The 19671-nt window shown below is 35.3% G+C and overlaps 1 protein-coding gene across 16 annotated transcripts in view; it reads left to right on the top strand.

Annotated features, from left to right (window-relative positions):
- Positions 1-19671, top strand: part of LOC126816302 (zinc finger and BTB domain-containing protein 44) — a 47446-nt gene that overhangs the window by 24591 nt on the left and 3184 nt on the right. For 4 of the 16 annotated variants that reach the window (XM_050542645.2, XM_050542627.2, XM_050542643.2 and 1 more), the window contains one exon: positions 25-1752. The exons of 3 other annotated variants lie outside the window; for them this stretch is intronic. In XM_050542645.2, coding sequence (XP_050398602.1) covers positions 25-198 — 174 coding nt within the window. In that variant the 3' untranslated portion in view covers positions 199-1752. Of the gene's footprint in view, positions 1-24; positions 1753-3912; positions 4633-4842; positions 5288-6265; positions 7156-8086; positions 9632-11021; positions 11838-13132; positions 13396-14898; positions 15404-18335; positions 19154-19671 lie in introns of those variants that run through there. 9 more of the 16 variants (XM_050542630.2, XM_050542647.2, XM_050542637.2 and 6 more) reach the window with 9 other exon arrangements.

Raw genomic sequence — 19671 nt, 5'->3', positions numbered from 1 at the left:
AGACTGTTTTATTTATATTTGTAGGGAAGAATAAATTGTTGTCCAGCGTGTGGCGTTACGTTTTCAAGCAAAAGAAATGTTAGACGTCATATTGAAGTGGTACATCTAAAGATTCGAGTAAAATGCTCCTTTTGTGATCTAACATTTTGTAGAAGTGATAACCTTAAAGTACACATTAATAAAGTTCATCCGCAGTGATTGTTATGTCAAAGTGATTACCTTATACTGCACATTAATAAAGTTCATCAGCAGTGATTGTTATGTCAAAATGATAACTTTTTAGTAGTAGTACACATTAATAAAGTTCATCCGCAGTGATTGTTATGTCAAAATGATAACCTTATAGTACACATTAATAAAGTTCATCAACAGTGATTGTTATGTCAAAATGATAACCTTATACTGCACATTGATAAAGTTCATCCGCAGTGATTGTTATGTCAAAATGATAACCTTATACTGCACATTGATAAAGTTCATCCGCAGTGATTGTTATGTCAAAATGATAACCTTATACTGCACATTAATAAAGTTCATCCGCAGTGATGTTATGTCAAAATGATAACCTTATACTGCACATTAATAAAGTTTATCCGCAGTGATTGTTATGTCAAAATTATGTTATGTTATGCACATTAATAAAGTGCATTCGCAGTGATTGTTATGTCAAAATGATAACCTTATACTGCACATTAATAAAGTTCATCCGCAGTGATGTTATGTCAAAATGATAACCTTATACTGCACATTAATAAAGTTTATCCGCAGTGATTGTTATGTCAAAATTATGTTATGTTATGCACATTAATAAAGTGCATTCGCAGAGAATGTTTTGTAGCAGTGATAACCTAAAAGTAGGCATTATTAAAGTTTTGTCCACAGTAATCAGTTTGTAGAAGTGATAACCTAAAAGTACATAAATATTATTAAAGTTTATCCAAGGCCATAGATAACTTGAAGAGATAATGTTGAGACTTATTTGCTAATGTACCCGCTAGTTACATGTACTTGTCCATTCACTGGGGCATTGATTTGTTGAAAGAACCAAAAAAACACTGTTTTAATATTTATTTTCGTAGTGCACAAAAAATAGCTGTTCACAGTGTTGTTTCATGGATCATGGAGGGTTGATAACCTAAAAGTACATAAATATTATTAAAGTTTATCCAAGGCCATAGATAACTTGAAGAGATAATGTTACATGTACTTGTCCATTCACTGGGGCATTGATTTGTTGAAAGAACCAAAAAAACACTGTTTTAATATTTATTTTCGTAGTGCACAAAAAATAGGTGTTCACAGTGTTGTTTCATGGATCATGGAGGGTTGATTAAATTGGTTTATCAAAAAACGTCGAGTAAAATGACCTTTTTTAACTGTACAGCTGCGAGAAATGATTATCTTCAGTCACATTATTGAAAAATACCATGTTCAAACACTGAGAAAAATGACCTTTTTTGACTGTACAGCTGCCAGAAATGATTACATGTATCTTCAGTCACATTATTTAAAAATACCAAATGATTAAAATTCATTATAACTGAAACCTTGATTTGTGTAGAGTCTGTGTGTTAAGCTGATAATTTATAAATCCTTGAGTACCTAAAAGTAGTAGGCTACAAATATTATTATAATTTATAAATGTACAAATACCAATTGATATTATTTTATTTACATGTAATGTTATTATAGATATATCATATACATATAGTTGGTGTAAAGTTATACATGCATTAAACATATATCTGTATATTTCTCCGATGTCTGTGGTTTTGATTTAAATAAATGAAATGGGGCGTTTCTTTACCAAACGAACTAATGAAGACGAGTATACCCCTTGCAGTGTGAGTGTACTATGAGGGAAATTTTACCCACACAGCAGCTTTTCTGCTTTCTCCTTGTCAAATTCCATCTGCCAAGGGTTTTTTCATGTGCATGCCAACAATTTTCGTCCCATCCAAATGCTATTCCTACTACATGTATACTCAGTACTGACAAGAGAAAACCAAGCAGAAGACACCAGGGGAACTTTCTTTGCCAATACTGGGATCGGAACCGAGACCTCCTGGTTGTTAGTCCCTGATTAAAATAACCATTGATTAGAGGGTATCAACATTACCAGGAAAGGGTTTGCTGGTCAAAACAAATTATCTTCTCAATTGCATAATTTGTAAATCGAAATGAAATGGGGTTTAACGTCCTCCTAACCTGGGCTAATGAAGACGGGCATACGCCATACAGTGTGCTATGAGGGAAATTTTGCCCAGGCAGTGGCGCTACGGCCTACTCTTATATCGAATTGCAACTGCCACGTCAATGTGTACACAGGACCTCGGTTTTCCGTCTCAACCGAACGACTAGACAGCTGTCCTTGTCAGACTCTCCATCCTGCAACTCTGACAAGGGGAAACCACGCCGGAAAAACTGAATGAACTTTCTCGGCCAATGCAGGGATCGAACACCCGACCTCCAGACTAGCGACCCATCAACTTAGCCACGTGATCTTCAATTTGTAAATCTAAAAACACCTTTATATATGGCTAACGTTGACAGATATTTGATTGGGTGAAGGACAATTCTGCACAATGCTAAGCGACTGCTGAAGCATTAGCTTTTAGCATTCCTTGTTGAATTTAATGGTTGACGAGATAGGATTTGCATATATCTAAAAACACCTCCCTATATGGCTAACATATCATTTAATTGGGTGATGGCCACTTCTTATGGTAATTATAATCTATAAATCATGACCGTTCCAGCATTGCTTGTCGAATCTCCTGGTTGACAGGAGAGGATTTCTTTCTTTTATTAATTGTGAGCTACATGTACATGTACATAGAATGACTCAAACTAAATAAAAAAGAAAACAGCTATGAACTCATAAGTAGACACCAGTGAATACTCAATTGGGATCACATGGTTTTTTATATTTTCTTAGTGTACCGTTGAAAATTTTGCGGCACACTTAAGAAGATCTTGCGGCACACTGATTGAGAATCACTGATTTAACATTTAAATAAGAAAACAAAGTCATCCAGATAATGTCCTGATTTGGATTCAATAGAATTAAAAAGAGGCCCATCAAAATATTTTAACAATTATCATACCTTTGTAAGCACTCTACAGAATTGTACCATTTTTGGACTGATATTCCTTTAAAAGTAAAACTTTCATAATTTACTGTAGTATAACTGCTTTAAGATTTAAAACATAACTGCATAATTTTAGTACATTCCCTGTCATGGCTATATTATTTACAGTCCACAATAAAATTTGTATGTATTAGGAAAGGTGGACCTAAATATTTTGTATTCAGTTCTTCATATATTCAAGAGAAGTGGCAAATAAGCTGGAAATACTGTTACTACATGTACCTGACGTTCTAAACAGACCCATTGGTGCAGCTCTTCCAATAATTTGTTTCTTATTTTAAAAATTTCTTGGGAACTACATTTTGGCTCACTATGCAGGCTGAGATTCTGTGGTAATACATTTTGTTTGGATATGTTATGTTTGAAATGAAAGGGGGGTTTTACGTCCTACTTTTCTGCACTTACTTTTCTGCATCAACTGAGTTAATGAAGACCGCCGATTTGATTGTATTATCAGGTCCATGACTGTACCTACTCACAGAATAGTGTTTGGAAGATTTGAGTTTTGGTCATGTCTTTGCATTGCTATAGTTAAAGCAAAAACAAAAATTTGTTGTAAAAAAAACCCCTAAAACTGATGCATGATGTGTTTTTGGTGAATGATTGTTGTAATACTAGGATTTCTCCAGAAAAAAAAACACACAAGTTTAATTTTATATCCTATGGTGTTTCCATCTGTGAGAAGACTTTTTATCAACTTAGATACTAAATAATGTTTAAAAAGAAAATATTTGAAACAGTGTTTTGTTTACTTTTGTAGGGTAGAGACATTCGTTGTCCAGAGTGCGGCATAACGTTTTCAAGAGTGAGGAATCTGAGACGCCATATTAACGGGATACATCTCAAGATGCGAGCTAAATGCCCTTATTGTGAATATACAGCGAGTAGAAACGATTATCTAAAAACACATATACACAAACATCATCCTAGTGATAAAATATATGATTCTTGTTAGAGGGCTGCCCATAATCAGGATCGCATTGTTACGACTGACGACAAATCAACTAAAAACCTTTTGATTTTGGTGTTCGGTACTGAAAATTGAATAACTGCCGATCAAGTTTTGAATCTAATGATCAATTTTGCTAAAACGGCTAATTTTATTTCGCAGTGTTGGCATCTTACTCATGAAAACAAAAATATATTGTACAAATTCATTGGTTTTGTCATGTGTATGACTGTACATGTAGTGTCCTAGATGTGATCAAATGCTTTAGACTAGATTTTTGGTTTACGGTAAATATGATTGTATTGTATAAATTGTGCTTGATATGGATAAGAGGATACTTGTGGAAACGTGCTTTTACAATAAAACCAGTGATTGATTTCCCATAAAAATTGTATTCTATTTAATGTATTCTAGAATCGGTAAATTACACTTAAAAAGATTTTGTACAAATTTGTTGGATTTTTTGTAGAAAACAATCATGTATATTTTAATGAACAGTGATATAAAGCTAACATCTCACATGTTACAATCAAAAGATAGATTTATGGTTTGAATTATTATGGTCTTGTTTTATGTACAGTAGTCATTATGTACATGTATATGTACAAGATTTACAGATAAATTATGTAAAGCTTATTATTACCTTTAAAAATATAATATTATGGAATTTTACTTGAAAAAGTATAAAAATGAAAATAAAAGTTTATTATTATCTTAGAGTATTGTTTTATTTTTTTTTAGGAAAATAAATTTTGTTGTCCTGAGTGCGGTTTAAGATTTGCCAGAAAATGGGATATGGGACGTCATGTTGATGTAGTGCACCGCAAGATACAAATAATATGCGGCTACTGTGGCCAAGTCTTTTCCAGGAATGATAAACTTAAAGCCCATCTAAAGAAGATACATGCGCTTTAGACGTTTTAAAATCAGCAATTGATTTGGTTGTGAATACAAGGACATATCACTGTGAAATTGGTGATCAGCCAAGAACAGACCCTTTTTCTAAATCATTCAATAACACTATTAACAGAAATTCATTGTCGTTAACAGGAACTGATATAATTTGTTTGCACATGTAAATATCACTACTATGATATTTGTGATCAGCACAAAAAAGACACTATTTTTTAAACGTGTAATAACATCTGATAGAGAAATATTGTGTTTAGTTACCAGAAACTTATAAGTAGGTTTGTAAATGGAAAAATCACTACTATGAATTGAATGATCAGCTTAGAAAAGACACCAGGAAAGAGAGATACACAAATTAGGTCATTTCGGGATTAACATGGTACAATTTTATTTCAATAATTCGCATGTGCATAGGAGTTTTTAGCGCAGTGGAAAGAACATGTAGAAAACACAAAAGGATTGGTAGGCGAACCTTTCCCTGGTCATGCACAAGGTCGGAAATCGAAACCAAGGCACTTTACTCAATGAGAAGACATTATGATCTAAGGCACACATATTAGGTCACTCAACCACTGATCATTCCCCAAGAAATCAACCACCCATAAGACACCAGAAACTCATAAATTATTTTGCACATTGAAAAATCAGTACTATGAGTATGAGAACAAATTGTCATGGGTAGAAAACAACATCCTGTGTGGCAGGGTGATTAATCCATTTTGAAACAAAGCAGACAGAATTGGGTAAAAAGAGGACCCGGTAGGAAATGGTGTAATTAAGCTTTCATATAACCAGACTTCAACAAAAATAATTCTGTGGATTTTATATAATCAAAAGCTAACGGTAAAAAAAGTGTTGAACGAAGTCTCTGCTTTGTGAAGTCTCTGCCAGCGCTACATTTTACTGTTATGTAATAGCTTTTGATTGGGGGAGGGATCTTGAATCATAGCCAGGAGATTATCAACCATTGATATTTTGGTTTTGTTGTCTTAATTCGAATACATTTTAGCATGGATTAAGCCAGGAAATATTTAATCTAGTCCAAAACAATGCATGATCAGGACTTTAAGTATTATAATAACTTAATGCATCATTTAAAATAACCCGCCCACCATCAAGAAAGATTATTGACTTGATAATCTGTTTGAATCTGTGAACTTTTGTTGCATGACTGAAACTAATTGATTCTACTAAATATTTGTGAAGAGGTGAAGTTGATCTTTCTAATTTTGTGTTTGTTTTTATTTTATAGATCGGACGGAATAACGTAAGCAATTGGAAATTAACTTGTACTTGGTGCCTAAAGGTTTTCAAATGGAAACAGGATTTAAAAAGACATGTCGATAGTGTTCATCTTAATATTCGTCGCTATTGTCCCGTGTGCTCAGAATCTTTTAAACGAAGTGATCATTTGAAGACTCACATGGATCGATACCACAGATAGTTATTAGTCATTAGTTATTGGTCAGTCATGTGATTATTGTGTGCGGCATGTAGATTGATACCAAAGATAGTTATAAGTCATTAATTATTGGTCAGTCATGTGATTATTGTGTGCGGCATGTAGATCGATACCACAAATATTTATAAGTCATTAATTATTGGTCAGTAATGGGATTATTGTGTGCGGCATGTAGATCGATACCACAGATAGTTATAAGTCATTAGTTATTGGTCAGTCTTGTGATTATTGTGAGCGGTATTTAACACCAGTGGTTATAATTGAATAATGTGTGATTGGTTTATTGAAATGGACAATGGATTATTTATATCAATTCTTAAAAACTAATTTGACTGCCCATTTTACTAAAAGGATGTATAGTTGGTTATTTTAAATAGACAATGGATATTTGTCGGGGTTTTTTTAATATTTCTTTTTCATAAACTATTTTGACTTGTATTTTTACTACTTATTGAAATATTGTATAGTTCTGGTCTTGATGAATGTTGAACCCTACAGCACTTGGTACATGATGTAAATAATGACTACCTATAGTCCCTTGAAGAAATAAGAGAAAAGTGATGTATTAAAACTGGTATATCCCTGGAGAGATCAAAACAGTATGAAGCTGTGCCTCAAACTTCCCAAGATATACCTGAATAGCTTTCCATATTATAGGAGTAGGACCATTTCTAGTTCATGTAAGTCCCACAGCTACACAGGGTGGTCTAAGGAGCCCTAGTTACAGCAGTTTGGGGCGGTCTCAGTGCTAAATTGTCACTTGTATACTATTTACTTTATTTAATTGACATCAAAATTTATTGTTTGGTCTTCTCTGATGATTTGGTCATTGTGTTACTTGTACTCACAGTACCATCCACCAATAACAGTCAAAATTTATTACACAGAATTTTGTGGTTGCTTAGTGGGTATGTCACTGGCTCAATAACCAAGGGAAGCCATGGTGGTTCAGTGGGTATGACACAGGCTCAATAACCAAGGGAAGCTATGGTGGCTCAGTGGGTATGACACTGGCTCACTAACCAAGGGAAACCATGGTGGCTCATTGGGTATGACACTGGCTCAATAACCTAAGGAAGCCATGGTGGCTCATTGGGTATGACACAGGCTCAATAACCAAGGGAAGCTATGGTGGCTCAGTGGGTATGATACTGGCTCAATAACCAAGGGAAACCATTGTGGCTTAGTGGGTATGACACTGGCTCACTAACCAAGGGAAACCATGGTGGCTCAGTGGGTATGACACTGGCTCACTATCCAAGGGAAGCCACGGTTGCTTAGTGGGTAAGGCACTGGCTCACATCGTCTATTCATTCAGATGGGACGTGTGGGGTTAATGAATTTCAATGAAGAGTAGGTGGAAACACCATTGTCTGAACACACTGCCTGGGGCCCAGCTACATCAGCGCTGGCATGATATATCTTATAATCGATGTATTGCGATTCGCCTTCTCACAATCTCTACCGGTATTATGTTATTTTATCACTTGCGGGAAAGTTTACGAACTGTATCGCTCAAATCTTAACTTGTATTATTATGTTATTTCATCCCTTGTGTATAGCAATATTACACATAAGAGATAACTGAAGCAAATTTTTCATCTATTGTAGGTTGAGGTTGATAGAACTAGAAGTGAATTATGTCCACGTTGTCAGTATTGTGGGAAGGTTTTTACACAGAGGGGAAATCTATCTCGTCATATTCAATCTACCCATTTGAAGCAACGTTTGCAATGCTCCGTTTGTGGACAAAGTCTTTCAAGAAAAGATAAATTAAAAGATCATTACAGAAAATATCATCTTGATTTCATTTTGAAAAAAGCAAAATGATGTGATACGACAGGTAGATGTCACCTCCCCAATTGTATTAAACAGGCTTGGGAAATAATGGTTATATAGTTATACCTGACAAAACATCAGGAGCTAACGAACAAGTACCTGACATTTTGAACTTTGTTTCAGACATTGATATCATAAAACCACAGAAAAATAGGCAAATCTGTGCCAGACAAAATGGTGGGCACAAGAGTGAATGTATCTGACCAATCTGTACAAAACGGCTGGTACCAGAGCAATTGTACCTGACAAATCTTTGCTGGACAAAATGGCTGGTACCAGAGCGATTGTACTTGAGAAATCTGTGCTGGACAAAATGGCAGGCACTAGTAAGATTGTGCCTGACAAATCTCTGCTGGACAAAATGGTACCAGAGTGATTGTACCTGACATCTCTGCTGGACAAAATGGCTGGTACCAGAGCGATTGTGCCTGACAAATCTCTGCTGGACAAAATGGTACCAGAGTGATTGTACCTGACAAATCTTTGCTGGACAAAATGGCTGGTACCAGAGCGATTGTACCTGAAAGATCTTTGCTGGACAAAATGACTGGTAGCAGAACGATTGTACCTGACATTTCTTTGCTGGACAAAATGGCAGGCACTAGTAGGATTGTGCCTGACAATTCTCTGCTGGACAAAATGGCTGGTACCAGAGTGATTGTACCGGACATCTCTGCTGGACAAAATGACTGGTACCAGAGCGATTGTACCTGACAAATCTTTGCTGGACAAAATGTCTGGTACCAGAGCGATTGTACCAGAGAAATCTTTGCTGGACAAAATGACTGTTACCAGAGTGATTATACCTGACAAATCACTGCTGGACAAAATGACAAGCAACAGTAGGATTGTGCCTGACATATCTGTGCTAGACAAAATGGCAGGCAGTAGGATTGTACCTGACAATTCTCTGCTGGACAAAATGGCTGGTACCAGAGCGATTGTTCCCAACAAATCTCTACTGGACAAAATGGCAGGCACTAGTAGGATTGTGCCTGACAATTCTCTGCTGGACAAAATGGCTTGTACCGTAGTGATTGTACCTGAAAAATCACTGCTGGCCAAATTGGCAGGCACCTGTAATATTTTGCCCGAGAGCCTGATTTTGTGTCTGACAATGTCTGTGACAGATCCCTTATTTCCAGGTGTAGCAATGGTTCTTTGTCATGTTAAATGTAGGTTCAGAAATCATCTTCATATTGTCTTTTACTTTTTATAAAAAAAACTGAAAATGTACCTTAATTGTAAATATGCTTTGCTACGATTATATGTTACAATTATATATTACCTATTATAATAAAAGTTATTTATTTTTTAGTTTATGTGTTCTCTTCCATATAGTGGATGGATAATTATGACTGCACATTCATAGGAACTAGGAGCCACTGTGGCTCAATGGGTAGGGTGATAGCTGACTAACCAGGTTTCCCCTTGTAAGTGCCGCAGGATGGGTCAGAAAATCCAGGTCCTGTGCACATGTTGTGTATATAAAAGAACAGTTAGAATTCGATTAAAAGTAGGCGTGAACACAGCCATCTATTCAAAACTTCACTCATAGTACACTTCAAGTCATATGCTTTTCTTCATTATCCCAGTTGGCGCAAATCAGTAGATACTGACTTTTCTCTGAATACTATAATTAGTCTCCTTATATGTTGATTCATCTTGATCTGATTTTGACTACATAGTACATGCCAGCATTTGTTTTATACACCAACATTGAAATGTGATCATGTATTATTGTTGTTTCTGTTTGTCTATCCACAAATTTATCATTTAAAATTTATAATTTTTGTCAGTATTGAAGAGGCACAGAAGTCTGTTGAATTTAAGCAATATCTGATAATACTTTCCAGAGTTATTGCCCTTGATCATTTTGTATAATCTTTTGAATGCTCAAAAGTTAGGATCCAATCTGATGGATATGCATGGTTCTGAAGGAAGAATCCTATTGAATTTTAAAAAATTATATGAATTGCTTTTAGAGTTATGGCCCTTGTTCACTTTTGAGAATCTTGTGAATGCTCTAGAAGCCAAAAGTATCACCCGATCAGCTTGTAATTTATATTCATTGTTCAGATCAGTGAAACGAAGAAGCTCACTGTATTTCTACAATTTCCATTTTATGTCATAGTTTCTTATCAACACACCATTGCTATTTTACAAAATAAAGATTATGCTTTTTATTTACCTAAAAATTTGACGACCTTTATGGACTCAACCTGGATGAATTAATTGCTGTAGGCGTGTGATTCATTAGGCAGCCAGACATTGGCTCGCTAACCTGGAGGTCTCGTGTTCGATCCCTACGCTGGCATTTTCCGGCATGGTTCCCCCTTGTCAGTGGTGCAGGACAGAGGGCCTGACAAGGGACCAGATGGGACATAAAACCAAGGTCCTGCGTGCACATAAAAGATCCCTTGGCAGTTTGAATTTGATACAAGAGTAGGCCGTAGTGTGGCTGTCCTGGCAAAATTTCCCCTTATAGCACACTGCCTGTCTTCATTAGCCCAGTTGGAGCAGAACAGTAGGATGATAAACCCCACTTCATTTCATGCTATTTTATGTCTTAATTTCTTACATTTAATTGATAATGCAGACTTCTAGCTGTTAAAACTATTTGGAAACAACCTTTTTTTTATAGTTCTATTAAACACTTCAGTCAAACTTATAAGGAAACTGAACAATGCTTTTATTCTTATTTTAGGTTCAAGTTGAAGGAAGCCCTAACTTCGCATGCCCTCACTGTGACCAAGGCTTTACCCAGAGGGGAAGCTTATCTCGACATATTCGAGCAACCCACTTTAAATTAACTGCGGAATGCCCTGTTTGTGGACGTCATCTTTCAAGAAAGGATAAACTCAATGAACACATGAAAAAAATCCATTCTTTGTTTTAGCATGAAATCTGCCCTAAAAGATTGATGACATTTGAAAGGGATTATTTACATTCAAATGGGCTTTTTATTCTTTGCCCAAAGGACTGGTGACATTTGAAAAGAATTATATAAATACAACTGGTTTGGGGTTTTTTTCTTCAAACTATTCCCTTGATGGAAATAAGATAATTCTGACTTCTGTTCTTTAATAATACATGTACAAACAAACCATGTACTATATATTTTCTGACTTCTGTTCTTTAATAATACATGTACAAACAAACCATGTACTATATATTTTCTGACTTCTGTTCTTTAATAATACATGTACAAACAAACCATGTACTATATATTTTCTATCATAAACAGTCTACAAGTAAATGTCAATTTTATTCAGGATTTATTTTCGGTGGATGGATCCGTTAAAATTATTCCTAAGATGATAATTAGGTAAACAATGAATTCCAAAAGCTGATTTGGAGAAATTAAACCACAGGTCATAATATATGTTTGTAATAGTGCCCATATCCAATATACCAAATGCTAAACATTTGAACGAATCAGGAGTGTTTTGTATGGCATACATGTACAACGGATTCCAGACAGCAATTACAGTATGAATTCTACTGTGAAGGCATGACATAGGTATTGTGAGAATACTCAATTGTACATTCCAGAATTTAATTCCCTTGAACAGTGACAAGTATCTACAAGAATTTTAGATCAAAGGAATACAACATGATCTCAAAACATTACAATAGTTGAAATGTTAGATTTGATTTACGATTCTGCTTACACGGTTTCAGGATTGGCAGAACTCAATTTCGTTGAACTTGATTGCAATTCTGTCAATTTGGAATGTTCAAGACATACAAATGTAATATATTCTAATTTTGCCAGAAAATCCAATGACTATTTTAAATATTAATTTGATTACTAATTTAAATACATCCTTTCATGTATTGTAATATTTTTGTTAGAATCTTCAAAAGTGTAGCCGTTCGTTTGAAACTATATTGGCAGCCCAAGCCTCCCCCACCCCCCTTTCCTATTTTAGGGGAAGAGTGTAGCTGCGACTAGACTTGTCAGTAGCATGCACAGGTGTGGTGATTCCCAGGTCAATCCCTTCATTGTATGCCCCTAAGGCTTGGAATATACTCACAGAGAGAGGAAGACAATGAACTTTTTAATTCAAATAAATTTGGGCAGCTTATACATCAATCTGATTAAAACATAGATACTATTTCCTTTCGTTTTTTATAGTTCAAAATTTCGTTTTACTTATCTTTACTACACTAGTGGAGGCCATCGGAAGTATAAAAAATTGAAATTAAATATAGATCTCTATTTTAATCAAAGTGCTTGTACAACAAAGTTAACAGTGATCACCCCAAAAACTTAAACATGCATTATGCAAGAGATAAATCTGTCTATTGCTGGTCTTTCTTTAGGCCTGAAATGTTATATAATCTATTCATTAGACATTTATTAACATGAAAAGACCATAATCAACTCTCGATGCCATCTTTTTATGTGTCCGATTTTCATTGATTGAATCCGATCTGCTGTTGAACGCCGATTGATGATTAACCACAAAAGTGGATAATCGACACTTTGTTCATTATCGTGACAGCGGTACCAATAATATTCGAGACTACAGTGATTTTAAAATAAGGTTTTCTCGGCTTATAGTGAAGAAATTTGACTGAAATTTTCAGCATATTCATTTTACATTATCTAGTATTTAACTACTATAGTGAGAACTGCCAGCTAATCTTCCATAATGTGTCTTTAATATTACTCTTTGATTGGATGCCACCTGTAATGGATGCCTGGGGAATGCGTCCGCTCTCTGTACGCCATATAATTAAGAAATTTTGTGCATGATTGTTAACTTGTGTTCTGAATTCTCATCATTGCTTCTCTTTGTTCTCTTGTAGACTGCTCGACATCTGGGAGGTTTTCGGTGTTTAGTGTGTCATGTGACTTTTACCCAAAGAGGAAGCCTAAACCGACACTTTCATTCCAAGCATCTGAAATGTCGTTTTAAATGTAATGTTTGTGAAAAATGTTATTCTAGGAGTGACCATCTAAAGGAACATATACAAAAGATGCACAGTTGTTAAATATTCAAATATCGTGTGATTATGTTTGAGCTTTTTATGAGTGTAACAACATGTATGATATAAAATGATACACCAATTGTGATTTCTTCTTTATTGAAACCTGATTTATAGCAAATAAGCTTCAAGTCACTGATTATCATTTCAATCTTTCAAACAATATCTAATTTTTAATGGCTTAATTCACACTAAAATATACTTATTTAACATTTAATTAAGAAGTAAAAATAACAACCATAGATAATCCCTGTCATGGATTCAGGTAGATTCCAAAGAGGCCCAACAAAAGATTTCAGCTTGTGTTGACTTTATCCTATATATTGTCTGTAGTGGATGTCCAGTGTTTTACACAGTGTCCATTCATCATATCTTTGTAACGTTTGAATGAAAATCAGAAATTGAACCATTTTTGGATTGATATTCCTTTTAGAGATTCAAGCAAGGAATTAACAATCCCTAAAAATGACTATAAGAGGCTTTAAATGCCGTTATGGAAAAAGGGGTTTAGTTGTACCTAACAAATTGTCAGAGCTTTAAAATAATTGTCAGACACTAACTTGTTAAAAACATCAACATAACACAGAATATAGACCAACCTGTGCCTTACAGAATGACAGCACTAGAGGAACTGTGCATGATAGACGCCAGAGGAATTGTCCCTGACAAAGCCTAAATTTGTGACTGACATTGTCTGTGACAGGTACCTTATTTCCTGGATTGCTTACATGTACAATTTACTCAAATTGTCAGTCTTCAATTTTTGTTAGTGACTTTTGCCATCACCCATGTCAGTCTGTTGTACATAATTCCTTGTGGTCACTCTAGAGGCCAAAGTTATTCAGTTAACTTGAAATTATATTATAAAAACGAACAATCCTTTAGTTTGATCACCTTTAAAAAGAATCCTATTGAATTTTGATGATTTTCGACAATTACGTCATGAATTGTTTTCCTTGATCAATTTATACTATGTTGTGAATAGGTATCAATACAAGGATCACAGTATGGACAACATTTGTGGACTGCACAGAGAATTACGTGCTGTAAGCGTATATCTTAAAACTGTTTATAGAGCAGGGGTGCCAGAACTGCCCTTACATTTTGACTGGCTGTCATATTCAGCTAACAATGTGTTTGATAGATCAGCAGACATTTGGTTAGATCAGCTAAGATCTTTACTAAAAACTAACCTGGGCTTGCATTGCGTAGCAAGGTAGAAACGAGCGAGTGGGGGACCTTAACCTTCATAATTGTAAAAATAAATATATTTTAATAACCAAGTTTAATGCTTCTGTTTATAAATAAGGAAGATGTTATCCCTAAACACAGTCTTATTAGCGGGTTATGGTAAGGGCACTCTGTATGATAAACAAGCCCAACGAATTTTGGGTAGCTTCAATAAGCTAGGATTAAGGTTAGGTCACGAATGCTTCTAAAGTATTTAGGAGGTAATCATAATTCAAAGAGACAGTATTTACGAGGTAATATATCGTTATCTGTAAACACTGCGGTTATGAATAACCCCTTCCTATAAATACATATACATTGTATATACTGAAGTTCTTTTTACATTTGTATTATAGGTTGGTGGTAGAGGTCGCCGTTGTCAGTATTGCGAGAAGGTTTTTACACAGAAAGGAAGCTTAAATCGCCATATTAAAATTCAGCACCTGGAATATCGTTTTAAGTGCCATATCTGTGAGAAATTCTATTCCAGGAAATTTCGTTTACTAGAACATATAGATAAGATGCACCCTAGCGCAGTTCAGGATAACGTCTTGAGTTGAGAGTATTAGTAATTCTGTTATCCGCTGAGACATTCCAAAGAAACAAAATTCAACTAGATCTCTTAATTACACACTGGAAACATTTGAAGATCTAAGACCAAATGATTTTCCAAAATGAATTAACAGAAAGATGTTGTGAAATGACAATTATAATAGTGTGCAGCCTTATAGTATAGTTTACCGATTCCATTTGCATGGTACCCGGTGCCGCCATTAGCGCAGACCGTTGAAGGTCATAGTTTATATAGTTTTGTACAGGTTGGTGTATTGCTTGCAATTTGAAATAAATGTAGCAGTTTTATGTTTTGTTCTATTTTTTTTCTGTAAAATTTTGAAAATTGAATTCGGAAATATTTGGTCTTGCCTTGGATGCAAAATAATCTGGTCTGGCTTTAGTTCCTAGTCTGGCTCCAGTCTTGTCTGTACCTATCAATGCATTCCCAGGTTGGGACGAAAATAATATTGCCGCTCTCCTTTGTTCAATTAGCGTAACTAGCTAGCTAATGTAGTTCACTCACACACTCATGTCATTTCGTGTCTTGTAACTAGCTAGCTAATGAAGTTCAGTCACGCACTGCCATTTCGTGTCTTGTAACTAGCTAGCTAATTTAGTTCAATCACACACTGCCATTTCGTTTCTTGTTACTAGCTAGCTAATGAAGTTCAATCACACACTGCCATTTCGTGTCTTGTAACTAGCTAGCTAATGTAGTTCAATCACACACAGCTGGGGTTGGTGGTTATTTCTTGCGATATTTCCGACACGCTGATATATTATGTTTTGCGAATTGTGTTAGTTGTTCATTTAACTTTCAAGCATGGTGCATTTAAACTGACGATTTCTCTGACAGGGCAAGCTTGTGGTTGATGTGAACAATATTTTATTCACGGAATACCGAAACAAGCTAATGGCTTATATTATTCGGCTTCCTCAAAAACCAGATAAATGATATAGACATGATATTATGTAAAGGGTTGAATTACACGTGGATTAATGGTCGAGGGCGAGACCTTAAGTAATAATATATTTATACTGCACGAAGACGTTATTCGTTAGTCCGAGTGATGTATCAGTATGTTACGGAATGTCTTGCTCCAGACCATTAAACAACTTAAATTATAGACACTATCCCGCATGTACATTTCAATGGGTCAAAATTCCATCTAGCATAAATAATGTAAGATTGGCACATTGCCAGTACCATTATTTGAAATAATGGTTCGCCAACGTCAACGGATGATATCACATATTATGTATTTTAATATTACAGAAAGAGTATAATCAACGATAGCTAAAATCAGGAACAAGAAAGGGTCAATACTAAAGTCCCTAGTTTCAATTCATTTCACAAAATTTGAGACGGCAACTGACATAACAGAAAAAGCTTTAATCTTTACAATATTTGAAATTTTTGAGTATTTGGAAAAAAACAAAAGTCTCCAATTCTCAGTGAATAAACCTTTTTACGCTGAGAAAAAAATAAGTTTACTAGAAATATACATCAGTTTATGCTCTGTCATCATTTGACAAAGATTATGCACTTAGAATTTGATGTGTACATGGTTTGAATGGGTTTAAAAATGGGAGTTCTCTAGCTGTATACCATTGGCAGTATGTTAAAGATCCCCTCACAGTTGGAATCGAAAAACGAGGAGGTCATAGTGTTACTGTTCCGGTCAAAGTTTACTCGTAGCACAATGCATGGCGTATGCTCGTCTTTATTAGCCCAGTTGGTGCAAATAAAATAAAACCAAGTACGAACAATCCAAACCATTAGACAAAATTCGAAGTCCTAAAAAAACTGTATAGGCAAAATAGTGTAATAAAGCAAAATAGTGTAATCAGCATATGGACTGTTCACCGTGTACAAAATACACGACAAACAGTGGTAACAGGTGTCCGAAAGAGTAAGCTTACCCTGCCTGGCGCCACACCCGCCATAGCTGCATCCAAACTATTAGGCGAAATCTCGGTAAAATAGCGTTATTGGCCAATGGACTATCGGTATGCAAAATGCACGTGATGAACAGTGTTAACGATGTAGTAGACAGACATTATCAGGGAGATAGTATACGCGTCAATTAAATATATCTAGAATAATAGCCGAGAGAGACATGTTATATTTACCAACCACGTCAATATGACGGCCATAAAACATTTTAAAGGTTTTAATAAGTTTAGTTCGCAAGTATCCCTGTAGTTAAAGCTTAGACGACAAATGCCTCGATCTACTTAAAGGCTCAATACCACTCTTGTTGTAACTGAATAATATGTCCCAATCTTTATTCTGGTCAACTAATTGTACTATTTTAGAATATTTCAATTAATTGATGATACAAATTTCATCTTAACACACCTTATTTAAAAATTTTGAAAAATTCAACATAATGGTTTGAAACGTCTAACGTAAACCTTTTCAAATGAAACTTCGATTTAAAAATATTTTCGAAACCTCTGGACAAGTAAAATAGGATGTAATGGATAATTTACACAACAGGTAGGACACTTAAACATCTAGTACTTAGATAGAGATATTATTCATTTTCTGGAGCTTTAAAGCCAGCAAGAGTGTTATTGTCCCTTTAAAAAATCAGAATAAAATGAACAAGCTCTCGCGTAACGAATTAGTTGAGACACAAACACTCCATAAGCTGGTGATATCGGAATGTTACTACTAATAAATGGAAAGTTAACAATCGGAAAGTCAAAGTCATCACGTTTATCGTACAATTTAACACTATGTTTATGGCAATTGTCAAAATCGAGACGCAAATCCAAGTAGGAAGCGTAATTGTCACCGTCAGTAGTGTTTTTAATTTCGAGCTCATCAGGATATATGAATTCTACATAATCACTAAATTTTGGATTATTCAGTGATAGAACATCATCGATATATCGATAAGTGAAAATAAAATGTCTGACTAATCGTTTATTTGATTTTACAAGTGCCTGTATGTAATCGGCTTCGTAGGAATAGAGAAACAAATCAGCAAGCAGAGGTGCACAGTTGGTGCTCATCGGGATACCTACCACTTGCTGATAAATTTCCCCTCCAAATTCAACAAAGATATTATCAATTAAAAAATCCAACATCTGAATTATCTTGTTGGCGGTGAATTTATTTTTGGAGTAGGATATTAACTTGATCTCATTTCATAGACATGCAAAATCACGCTACCTATGCATTATTTTCTTGTCCTACTTTTGTAAGTTGCTGTTATTTTTCTTTCAGACCTCCATGTCGAAGTTTCAGTGTCCATTGTGTGAAAGAAAATACACCCAGAAACATCACTTGCGTCAGCATGTCCGCGCTAATCACCAGAATTATCGAGTTGGTTGTCAGTATTGTGGCAGACATTTCACTAGACAAACTTTACTGAATGCTCATATTAAAAAAATCCATTTGAATTTACTTAAATCTGAGTAAAATACTACTGCTTTGTTTCACAGAGGGATTTTGTTATAGGCGATAGCCATAGGCTTCAAGGCAATATGTACATATACATGAAGACCAGCCACCATAAACATAAATAGTTGAAAAGTGTAATTTTTCCCACACCTCACTGCTAAGCGTGGGTACATACAAAAGGCGCGTACCGAATGGGGATACTCGATTGAACGTTCTGAAATTAAATTCTGTCAATTCCAAAAATAGTGTCAATCGAGTGAAAAGAAGAATATCGAAGTACAACGGATGTCCCCATTGCATACAAAATATCTCAACCAATCATGCAAGCTGAAACATATTTGTTACTTAAAATACGTCACGATTCTACCCACACCACCTCAGCTGTCGGGACTGGCAGAACTGTGACATTGCTGAATTCCGTGTCACTTGATTGCAATTCTGTCAATTCGGGACGTTCAGGACTGACAATCGAGCATCGACAATGAGTTTTAACACAACGGGTTACTTATAAAAAATGTACCGAGGGCGGGGAGCTGGCGCTATGATGGTAGGCTACATGCATTTCAGAGGGAATCCAATTTGGTAACCAAACTTAATTTATGTGGCTGATTTATATTATGAATAAAAATGTTTAAAATGTCTTGAGTTCTCACGTTTCTCAATATTAGGCAACCCTCTGTATTTGAGTTCCGGAGTATATAACCAGGAGCTGGCTCGATGCATTACCAAACCTCTTCACGCCAATCTGAAGCATTGAGATTTTGGGGAAATTGTCTCCCCCGGGGCACGAAAACATTTTTTTGGGCAAACCTTAGCTTTGGACGTGAAAGCCCCGTGCTTTGTGTTACAAGTGTGATGGATACTTAGTTATGCTAGTTTTCATCTCTCAAGTAGAAGCAAAAGCTCATGATTTTCAGTTGACATCATCGGTATTGCCCCACTGCTTATTTATTATTTTTTTTACAAAGCAGCGGGGCAAATATTTTCAGCAGTAGGCATTTGTCCCACTATTCACTGTACTAAAACAATGCCCTGCACGCCACTGGTGACATATTATATTACCTTCTCGGTCAATTCAAGTATCACAAATACATTATTTCATTTTTGATTTATTTTATTTTATTTCTTGCTTGACTTTCTTCTTTTGGGTATTTAATTG

This window comes from Patella vulgata, chromosome 3 (genome assembly GCF_932274485.2).
Source record: "Patella vulgata chromosome 3, xgPatVulg1.2, whole genome shotgun sequence".
NCBI lineage: Eukaryota > Metazoa > Mollusca > Gastropoda > Patellidae > Patella > Patella vulgata.
This window is presented reverse-complemented; position numbering and strand designations above follow the sequence as displayed.